This window comes from Corvus cornix, chromosome 1A (assembly GCF_000738735.6).
Source record: "Corvus cornix cornix isolate S_Up_H32 chromosome 1A, ASM73873v5, whole genome shotgun sequence".
In the NCBI taxonomy this organism is placed as follows: Eukaryota; Metazoa; Chordata; class Aves; order Passeriformes; family Corvidae; genus Corvus; species Corvus cornix.
The window spans coordinates 504,865-515,799 of NC_047057.1; the positions used below are offsets into that span (position 1 = coordinate 504,865).

Consider the following 10,935-nt stretch of genomic DNA (forward strand, 5'->3'; position numbering starts at 1 on the left):
CCCCGCGGGACCCCGCGGGACCCCCCGAAACCCGCCCGGGACTCCCCCGAAACCCTGCCGGGCCCCCCCCCCACCCCGGGGCTCCGCAATAAATCTGCTTCTGCCGCACCCCCGCTCGGTGCCAGCGCCCCCCCCACGGGGGTCACCCCACCCCGCGCTGCCCCCCCGGGCAGGAGAGAGCCCAGGAGCCCCCCCCCCCCAATCCCAGGAGAGCTGCAGGGCTGGAATGTCAAAGGCTTTAATTAGAAAATTATAGGAAACCTCTGGGCTCGGGGCGGGGGGGGGAGGAAGCGCAGGACGGGCGGAGCCCGCGGGGGGGAGGGGAAGGGGGCGCGGCGGGAGCACCCCAAAGTGCCGGGGGGGGACACCCCGAAGTGACCTGAGGGGCTGGGCAGGGTAACCGGAGGGCTGGCACTGCCCAAACTGCTCCAGCCCGCGGGCACAGAGCCCCCAGCCGCTCTGAGCCCCTGACCTGTGCTGAGGCCCCCCAAACACTGGGGGGGCCCGGAGGGGTCCCTGGGCACTGGGGAGGGGTCCCCGAGCCCCCGGGCCGTGTCCCCCCGCTCCCGCATGGCCACGCCGTGCCGAAGGCACTGGCACTCGGGGCGCCCTCCCCGGGGCGGGGTCCACCGAGCGCTGCCCCCCCACGACCCCCATTTTTGGGGGGGCCGCGGGGGCTACTTCTTCCTCTTGTTGCCGTGCCGGCCCTCGGGCCGTGCCCCGTCCGTGCCCCGTGCCCCGTCCGAGCCCCGTGTCCCGTCCGGGCCCCGTGTCCCGTCCGGGCCCCGTGTCCCATCCGAGCCCCGTGTCCCCTCCGAGCCCCGCACCCCGTTGCGCTCGCCCCGTGCCCCCTCCGAGCCCCGCACCCCGTTGCGCTCGCCCCGTGCCCCGTCCGAGCCCCGCACCCCGTTGCGCTCGCCCCGCTCGCGGGCCCTTTGTGGCGGGCGGGGGGCGGCCCCCCCCGGGAGCCCCGGGCCAGCGCCCGCAGCAGCCCCGCGGTGGCGGCCACCAGGTAGAGGGACCAGAGCACGGCCGGGCCCGAGAAGGGCTGGCACAGGCGGCGCAGCGAGCCCAGCAGGCGCGGCAGCACGGCGTCGCCTCGGCGCCGCAGCGGGGGCTTGTCCTGGGGGGACAGCGGGGTCAGCGAGGGGTGTAAAGGGGACCGGGGGCAAAGGAAAAGGGTCGGGGGCTGGAAAAGGGGATCAGGGTGTGGGAAGAAGGGGGTCGGGGACCAGGGAAAGAGAGGGAAGAGGGTCAGGGATGAGGGAAGGGGGGATCAGGGGGCTGAAAAGGGATCATGGGGAGGGAAGAGGGTCAGGGGGCCAAGAAAGAGGGTCAGGGAGGGGGAGTTGGGGCCAGGGAGAGGGGGGTCAGGGGGTCAAGGGCAAGGGAAGGGGGTCGGGGTCCAGGATGAGGGAGGGAAGGGGGGTCAGGAGCAGGTGAAGGGGGGGACAGGGGCCAAAAAATGGGGTCAGGGTGAGGGAAAGGGGTCAATGGTGAAGGAAAGGGGAGTTTGGGGCCAGGAAAGGGGGTCAGGGAGGGAGAGGGAGGGTGCTTGGGGGAGAGGGAAGGGGGCTCAGGGGGGTGGGGGTGAGCGAAGGGGATCAAGGTGAAGAAGAGAGGGTCAAGAGCAATGGAAGGGGGTCAGGGAGGGAGCTGGGGCGAGGGAAGGGGGCTCAGGGGTGTCGGAGGAAGGGGCTCAGGGCCCAGGGAGGGGTCTCAGTGCCCAGGGAGGGGTCTCAGGGCCCGGGGAGGGGTCTCAGGGCCCACCTTGAGGCCGTGCTGGCTGAGCAGGGACTCCAGCGTGGGGTCTCCCAGGGACACGCGGGGGAAGAACTCCTGCACGCGCTGCCGCCGCCACCACGGCGCCGGGCCCGGGCTGCTGCGGGGACAGGGGGTCAGGCGGCCCCAAACCCCCCCAGAGAGGGGCTGTGGGGGGCAGGGGGACCCCTCCCCGCTCACCTGCCCTCGCTGGGGGCTGTGAACCAGTACTTGTAGAGCTGGGCCCGCAGGAAGGTCGGGGGGCGGCCGTGGAACGGGTACCGCGACTCGTCCGTCTGCACCAGCCGGATCACTGCGGGACACGGCGTGAGAGGCCAGCAGGGACAGCCCGACACACCCAGGGACACCCCGACACACCCAGGGACACCCCAAACACACCCAGGGACAGCCCAGAGGCCAGCAGGGACACCCCAACCACACCCAGGGACAGCCCAAACACACCCAGGGACAGCCCAGAGCCCAGCAGGGACAGCCCAACACACCCAGGGACACCCCAAACCCCAACAGGGACAGCCCAACACACCCAGGGACAGCCCAAACCCCAACAGGGACACCCCAACACACCCAGGGACAGCCCAAACCCCAACAGGGACACCCCAACACACCCAGGGACAACCACCCAGGGACAGCCCAGAGGCCAGCAGAGACACCCCAACATACCCAGGGACACCCCAAACCCCAACAGGGACACACCAGACACACCCAGGGACAGCCCAAATCCCAAAAGGGACACCCCAACACACCCAGGGACACCCCAAACCCCAACAGAGACACCCCAACACACCCAGGGACACCCCAAACCCCAACAGGGACATGCCCACGGCTGCAGGAACACCCCAACGCAAACACAGACACCCCAGAATGTTGTGGGGGACACCCTGGACCCAAACAGGGACACCCCAAACCTGTGAAGGCTGGGGAGACCTTGCCACACCCTGGGTCCCCAGAGCCCCCCGTGTCCCCAGGCTGGCCCTCAGAGCCCCCCGAGCCCCCCGGGCCGTGCCCTGTGCCCATGGCTGACCGTCGGGCTGGCCCTGCAGCAGGCGCAGCACCAGGGCGCCGAACCAGGGGCTGCTCTGGTGGGGCCCCAGGGCGGCGAACCAGAGCTGCCAGTCCAGGCGGGGCTGGTGCGGGGCCACCACGGCCGGGGCCGCGCTCACGTTCCCGGGCTTGTACATGAACTCGATCTCCTGTGGGATCGGGAACGGCCGGGATGGGGATGGAGACCCCGACACGCCCCGGTGCTGTCCATGGGATGGGGATGGAGACCCCGACACGCCCCGGTGCTGTCCATGGGACTGGGAACGGAGACCCCGACACGCCCCGGTGCTGTCCATGGGATTGGGGACGGAGACCCCAACACGCCCCGGTGCTGTCCATGGGATTGGGGATGGAGACCCCGACACGCCCCGGTGCTGTCCATGGGATTGGGGACGGAGACCCCAACACGCCCCGGTGCTGTCCATGGGATTGGGGATGGAGACCCCGACACGCCCCGGTGCTGTCCATGGACTGGGAACGGAGACCCCGACACGCCCCGGTGCTGTCCATGGGATTGGGGATGGAGACCCCAACACGCCCCGGTGCTGTCCATGGGACTGGGAACGGAGACCCCGACACGCCCCGGTGCTGTCCATGGGATTGGGGATGGAGACCCCGACACGCCCCGGTGCTGTCCATGGGACTGGGATGGAGACCCGACACGCCCCGGTGCTGTCCATGGGATTGGGGATGGAGACCCCAACACGCCCCGGTGCTGTCCATGGGATTGGGGATGGAGACCCCGACACGCCCCGGTGCTGTCCATGGGATTGGGATGGAGACCCCGACACGCCCCGGTGCTGTCCATGGGATTGGGGATGGAGACCCCGATGCCCCGGTGCTGTCCATGGGATGGGGATGGAGACCCCAACACGCCCCGGTGCTGTCCATGGGATGGGGATGGAGACCCCGACACGCCCCGGTGCTGTCCCCGGGGGCTGTACGGGGGGGGACAAATCCTGGGAAACTCCAGGTGTGACATGGCACGGGGTGGGACTGGTCTGGGAGGTCTGCCCCGTCCTTTAGTGTCCAGCTGTGCCCACCCCTGACTCACCGTCCAGCTGTGCCCATCGTAGCTGCCCTCCAGGATGACCTCCGGCCGCCCGCCGACCCCGGTCATCCTGCGGAAGAGCCCGTAGGAATTGACCACCTGGAAGCGCTCCACGGCCCCGAACATCTGGTGGATCCCGGGCCACAGCTTCCCGTTGGACTCGTGGTCGATGTAGGTGAAGGGCACCTGGGGTGGCAGGGGGGGCTCTGTCACGGCCTGGGGGGGGGTTGGGGTCCCCAGGAGCCCCCTGTGGCCCCCAGGAGCCCCCCGTGGCCCCCGGCCCTCACCAGGCTGACGGCGAACAGGCTGACGGTGGCCGTGGCCATGATGGCCCACTGCAGGGTGGCCCAGAGCTTCCAGAAGCATCCACGGACGCAGGCACAGCTGGGGGGGCACAAACGGGGTGGTAAGGGGGCCGAGAGGCTCAGCCCCCCCCCCAATTTGGGGGGGCTCCAGCTGTGGGTGAGGGGTTAACCCCCCCCCCCCCCCACTGACCGCTCCCAAATCCCGGAGCAGGGCCGCCCCTTTCCCAGCGTGTCACCCCAGTGTCCCCACGGCCCAGGACACCCCAGGGGCCCCCACGCACCGGTACATGGCCACGAGGATCTCCCAGGACAGGGACAGGAAGGCCACCCCCACCAGCGGCAGCGTCACCGTGCGCAGCCACGTCGTGAACTCGTGGTAGGTGAAGGCTGCGGGACAGCCCCGGGGTCAGGGCCGGCCCCTCCGGCCCCGCAGGGAGGGGGCACGCGGGGTCCTCGCAGCCCCCCGGACGTACCCACTTTGGAGTCCAGCAGTTTCTTGTCCCAGTTGACCTCCAGGCCGAAGTAGTGGACGGTCCAGTAGAGCAGGAGGCCGTAGGTGCTGAGCTCCAGGAGCGTGGCCAGCACCGAGCCCAGGCTGGGGGGCCATGCTGGGGCAGGGAGGGGGCTCAGAGCCCGCCCGGGACCCCCCCTCGCAGCCCTGGGGTCACCCACGGGCACAGCAGCCTGCCCCAGGGTGGGTGAGGGGCCACGTGGCAGCAGCTCCGACTGTGTCCCCTTGTCCCCTGCCCAGCCTGGAAAGGACCCCTCCCCTCCCCCCCAAACCAGGGGTCCCAGTGCTCCCAGCATTGCAGGGAAAAGGAACGAGGAGGGAAAGGCCCAGGAGCAGCAGAGCCACGCTGGGATGCAGAATTCCAAGGGGTGGGAGCCCCTTGTGGGGTGACAGCATCCCCCCAGGAGGTGACAGCCCCAGCCCAGAAGGGATGGCCTCACACGGGTCATTTATTGTTCCTTAATTCCCTCATTTGGGAAGGAAGAGAAATCCTCCTCCTCCTCCTCACCCCACACCCGGCTCGGACCCACTGGAGCTCCAGCCCCAACACCAGGGAGGATTCAGGGAATCCTGGAATGGGCTGGGTGGGAAGGGACCTCAGAGCCCCTCCAGTGCCAGCCCTGCCATGGCAGGGACACCTCCCACTGTGCCAGGCTGCTCCAGCCCCAATGTCCAGCCTGGCCTTGGCCACTGCCAGGGATCCAGGGGCAGCCCCAGCTGCTCTGGGCACCCTGGGCCAGGGCCTGCCCACCCTCCCAGCCAGCAATTCCCAATTCCCAATCTCCCATCCAGCCCTGCCCTCTGGCACTGGGAAGCCATTCCCTGGCTCCTGGCCCTCCATACCTTGGCCCCAGTCCCTCTGCAGCTCCAGGCCAGGCTGGACATTGGGGCTTGGAGCACCCTGGGACAGTGGGAGCTGTCCCTGCCCATGGGGACTGGAATGGGATTTCAGCTCCCATCCCACCCCAACCATTCCCTGATCCCACAGCTGTGCCCCACAGCCCTGGGGTCCCCATGGGCACAGCCCCTGCCCCGGGGTGGGTGAGGGACCACGCCAGCAGCAGCTCCCAGAGCGTGGCCACGACGTCCTGTGTGCCCTGCCCGCTCTGGGAAGGTGTCCCCCACCCCAAACGGGGCTCCCAGGCTCTCACCACTGCCGTGCCTCTTGCGGGGCTGGCCCAGCCAGCGCCCCACGTGCTCCTCGTCCAGCAGGGAGAAGGCCAGCACGATGGTCAGCGCGTTGAAGAAGTTGTAGTTGCCCGTGAGGATGATGAGGACCTGCAGCAGGACCTGGGCGGGGACAGGGTGGGGTTGGGGGGTCACAGAGGACACTGGGCACACCCCAACCAGCACCACCAGCAGTGTGGTCACCTCATCTCGCAGTGCCCACAGCGAGAGCCAACCCCAGTCCTGGGAGACCCCCACGGGATCCCCCTGGCACGGTGGGGGTCTCACAGGGCTGGGAGGGGGTCACTGGACAGGGGGGCAGGGGACACTGGGCACACCACCAGCAGCACTGCGACCACCCCAGCTCCCGGTGCCCGCAGTGCGAGGAACCAACCACAGCCCCCAAGAAGCCCCCTGGGCTCCCCCGGCCGTGCCAGGGGCCACCACAGGGGTCACAGGACTGGGAGGGTCACTGGACGGGGGGGCAGAGGACACTGGGCACGCCACCAGCAGTGCCCACGGAGCGAGGAGCCCAGCCCAGCCCTGTGAAACCCCCCTGGCACAACCGGGGCCACAAAGGGGGCTTCACAGGGCTGGGGGGCAGAGCACACCGGACACGGGGCACCCTTGATGCCATGAAGATTTTTTGCCTCTTCTTTTATACCCCTGTTACACCTTTTTACAACTTCTGTATTCCCAGTGCTTTTTGCCTCCATTCTCGGACTTGTTTGTCAAGCTGAGAGACTCAACATTTTAGAAGCTTCGTAGCCAGGGATCAGCGTGCCCCAGAGCCCAAGGTCCTCTCCAGAACACATTGTGTAAACGAAGATAGAACCATCCAGGGGAAGGTTCCTTGGGGAGGGGGGGCTCACTCGAGCCTCTCATTGGGGAATCTTTGATAGATCTGCTAATTAGTAACACCTATAATGTTATACCCAATGTTGGGGGAGGGACAGACACAGAGATAGACTCGGCGGGGTACATCTTGATGCATATGACCTAAACATGTGCACTTAAGGATCCTTAAAATAAATCCCAAGCTAAAATCCCTTTTCCCCTTCTAACCGTGTATGCCTCTTGATTTTAAGACCAGGAAAAGGCATCAGTTGCTTGGTTCCCTGACCAGGAAAAAATCTTCATGGCATCACCCCAACACCTCCAGCACTGTGCCCACCCCACCTGCAGCGCCCACGGAGCGAGCAGCCCACCCCTGGCCCCTGTGCAGCCCCCCTGCATGCCCACCCCGGCCCGAGGAGCCCCCTCCCCACCTGGCAGTAGAAGGCGAAGAGGCGCAGGCGGCGCAGGGGCGCGAAGAAGAGCGGGGGCACGGCCACCTCGATGACGTAGGTGGCCACCACGCTGAGCTTCTGCAACCACACGGGCAGCTGGTGGGCGAGCCACGCGCCCGGCGTGGGGATGCACTGGCTCTCGTAGTGGTAGGTCAGCGCTGCGGGCACGGCGAGGGCGGGGAGGGGTTGACAGGATTCCCGAAAATTCACGGGAATTCCAGGTTTATTTGGATTTCCTCCCCCGGCCCCAGGGAATAAAAGCAATACTAAACAGGGAAAAGCTGCTGTTTCGAAATTAGATGGTATCTTGGGGCTGGGGGACACAGGGGGCTTTCCCTAATTTATTTCCCGAAAATTCACCAGAATTCCAGGCTTATTTGGATTTTCCCACCCCCCACCATGGAATAGAACCAACACTAAACAGGGAAAAGCTGCTGTTTCTAAATTAAATGGCATCACGGGGCTGGGGGACACAAGGGGCTTCAGGGGGGCCCTGAGGGGCTCCAAGTGGTATTTTCCATAATCTACTTCCCAAAAATTCACTGGAATTCCAGGCTTATTTGGATTTCCCCCACAATAGAATAGAACTAGCACTAAACAGGGAAAAGCTTCCCTTTTCAGATTAGATGGTACCTCAGGGCTGGGGGACACAGGGGGCTTTCCCTAATTTATTTCCTGAAAATTCACCGGAATTCCAGGCTTATTTGGATTTTCCCACCCCCCACCATGGAAAAGAACCAACACTAAACAGGGAAAAGCTTCCCTTTCCAGATTAGATGGTACCTCGGGGGCACAGGACACAGGGGGCTTTCCCTAATTTATTTCCCAAAAATTCACTAGAATTCCAGGCTTATTTGGATTTCCCCCACAACGGAATAGAACCAACACTAAACAGGGAAAAGCTTCCCCTTCCAAATTAGATGGTAACTCGGGGCCACAGGACACAGGGGGCTTCAGGGGGGGCTTTCCCTAATCTGTTTCCCAAAAATTCACCCTAATTCTGGGTTAACACCAGTTTTTCCCACCGCGGAGTACAGCCCACACAGAACAGGGAAACCTCCCTGGCAAAACAGGAGGGATTTCCCAATTAAGTGGTGCCTCAGAATGGGGGGGGGGCGGAGAACACGGGGGTCTTCACGGGGGTGTGAAGACCAATCTACTTCCCAATAAATCACTGCAATTCCAGGTGAACACCTGAGCCCCCCAAGACCTGAGTGCCCCCAAATTGCACCCCCACCATGTGGGGCAGCGGCTCGTGGGCATCATAGCCCCTCAAACTGGGGGAACCCCCCAAGACCTGAGCCCCCCGAAGCCCCCCCTCACCTGTGAGCCCCCACCAGGTGGGGCAGCGGCTCGTGAGCTTCACCACGCCCGAGGCGAACATGAGGCGGAAGAGGAGCCAGCGCACGCCCCAGAAGGTGACGGCGTCGTGGGGTCTCCAGGCCGGGGACCCCCACCTCAGCAGGCGCAGGGGGGCCACCAGCACGGCCAGGAACCCGGCCTCCAGCAGCAGGCTGTCCCTGGGGGAGGGTGTGGGGGGCACAGAGCTGAGACCCCCCCGCCTTGCACCCCACAGGGGGTTGGGGACACGGCCACGCCCCGCACATGGGGTGGGGGACCCCGTCCTGCTGAGCCCCCGCTGTCCTGCCGTCCCCAGAGACCCCCACCCCCATGTGCCCCAGAGCCCCCTGTGCCTCCCATCCTTGTCCTCAGAGACCCCACAACCCCGGTCCCAGTCCCCAGAGCCCCCCTGTGCCTCCCACCCTTGTCCCCAGAGACCCCACAACCCCGGTCCCAGTCCCCAGAGCCCCCTGTGCCTCCCACCCTTGTCCCCAGAGACCCCACAACCCCGGTCCCAGTCCCCAGAGCCCCCCTGTGCCTCCCACCCTTGTCCCCAGAGACCCCACAACCCCGGTCCCAGTCCCCAGAGCCCCCCTGTGCCCCCCAACCCCGATCCTGGGGAGCCCCTGTCCTGCTGTGCCCTTTGTCCCAGACCCCAGAGACTCCCAGATCCCCGTGTCTGGACGCCACAGCCCCCCATCCCGGTCCCCAGAGCCCCCTGTGCCCCCCATCCCGGTCCCCAGAGCCCCCCATCCCGCTGAACCCCCTGCCCTGGAAGGTTCCCCCAGCTCTGAGCCCCCATGGCGGGGGTTGGACTCACCACTGGAAGTAGAGGAAGACCTGTCCCACCTGCAGAGAGGGAACGGGGTGGGGGCTCAGCCGGGGGACGGGGGGTGGTCTGACACCCCCAGACCCTTCCCCACAGGGAGAGAGGTGGGCACAGAGCCCTGGGTCGCCCCCTGGCACACGGCTCTGGCCAAACCCAAGGGGCAGTGGGAGGTGACAGCCCCAGCCCCGGGAGGGGCGGCCCCGCACCGATCATTTATTCCTCTCCAATTCCCTCATTTCAGAGGGAAGAGAAATCCTCCTCCTCCTCCTCACCCCACACTCAGCTCGGACCCACTGAAGCTCCAGCCCCAGCACCAGGGAGGATTCAGGGAATCCTGGAACGGGTTGGGTGGGAAGGGAGCTCAGAGCCCCTCCAGTGCCAGCCCTGCCATGGCAGGGACACCTCCCACTGTGCCAGGCTGCTCCAGCCCCAATGTCCAGCCTGGCCTTGGCCACTGCCAGGGATCCAGGGGCAGCCCCAGCTGCTCTGGGCACCCTGGGCCAGGGCCTGCCCACCCTCCCAGCCAGCAATTCCCAATTGCCAATCTCCCATCCAGCCCTGCCCTCTGGCACTGGGAAGCCATTCCCTGGCTCCTGGCCCTCCAGGCCTTGGCCCCAGTCCCTCTGCAGCTCCAGGCCAGGCTGGACATTGGGGCTTGGAGCACCCTGGGACAGCGGGAGGTGTCCCTGCCCATGGGGACTGGAATGGGATTTCAGCTCCCATCCCACCCCAACCATTCCCCGACCCCACAGCTGTGCCTCCCAGCACCGAAATCCGAGCACGAGGGAAACCCAGCGAGCTCGTGGCGCAACACCAACACCTCCCACCCTCACCCCAAGCCCCCTGCTGCCCCCATACCTGGTACAACGACAGGTACAACACCCTGAGCAGGGCAAAGACCAGGCAATCCCGCAGGGAATCGCAGAGCAGCGCTCCGAAGGCGGCCAGCACTCCCAGCACGCACAGCAGCTCCATGCCCTGCTCCGTGTCCAGCCCCAGGCGGGGACCGAGCCACAGCAAGGTGGGCAAATCTCGCAGCTGCTCCCACAGCCCCTTCCCGCTGAGCCGCAGCACCCTGCGGGCTGGCAGGATGCCCTCTCTCCCGTACAGACCTGGAATGGGAATGGGAATGAAGGATTCCTGGGAAAACTGGGAGATTCTCGGGCGGCGCCTCGGGTTTGTCCCTGCAGCAGCCGCTGCCGCGGCTGCTGCAGGACAAACCCGAGGCGCCGCCGAGGAGAGGAGATGATGCCGGTTTTGTCCCTCCCTTCATCCCAGTTTTCCCAGCTGGGATTGGGAAGCGGTGGGAAGAGCCAGAGCCACGGGGAAAGGGATGGGGAGCGGCTCAGGGGGAGCCGGGGGGACGTGGGGCAGCTGGAGCGGTGATAACGGGGATACGGGCAGCGGGACGGGGATGGAGACTGTCCCTTTCCCGGCTCCGTCGGTCCTTTTCCCGACACCGATCCCAATCTCGATTCCACTGGCCACGTCCCCGGATCTGTCCCGGTTTCCCGGTCCCACTCCCGGCTCTATCCCGGTTCGCCTGGCTCTATCCCCATTCCCCAGCCCCACTCCCGGCTCTGTCCCGGTTCCCCAGCCCCACTCCCGGCTCTGTCCGG

The 10,935-nt window shown here is 66.3% G+C and overlaps 1 protein-coding gene across 1 annotated transcript; it reads right to left on the reverse strand.

Annotated features, from left to right (window-relative positions):
- Positions 1 to 677: 677 nt before the first annotated feature.
- LMF2 (lipase maturation factor 2) lies at positions 678 to 10,516 on the reverse strand (the record flags this gene model as incomplete). The annotated part of the gene is made up of 14 exons (XM_039570391.1): positions 678 to 812; positions 881 to 1,123; positions 1,771 to 1,882; positions 1,963 to 2,074; positions 2,804 to 2,972; positions 3,878 to 4,060; positions 4,162 to 4,258; positions 4,461 to 4,566; positions 4,653 to 4,787; positions 5,842 to 5,980; positions 7,126 to 7,304; positions 8,470 to 8,666; positions 9,308 to 9,336; positions 10,175 to 10,516. Coding segments are annotated over 14 exons (2,178 nt in total), but the record flags the coding sequence as incomplete, so codon positions are not given.
- Between the last annotated feature and the right edge of the window lie 419 nt (positions 10,517 to 10,935).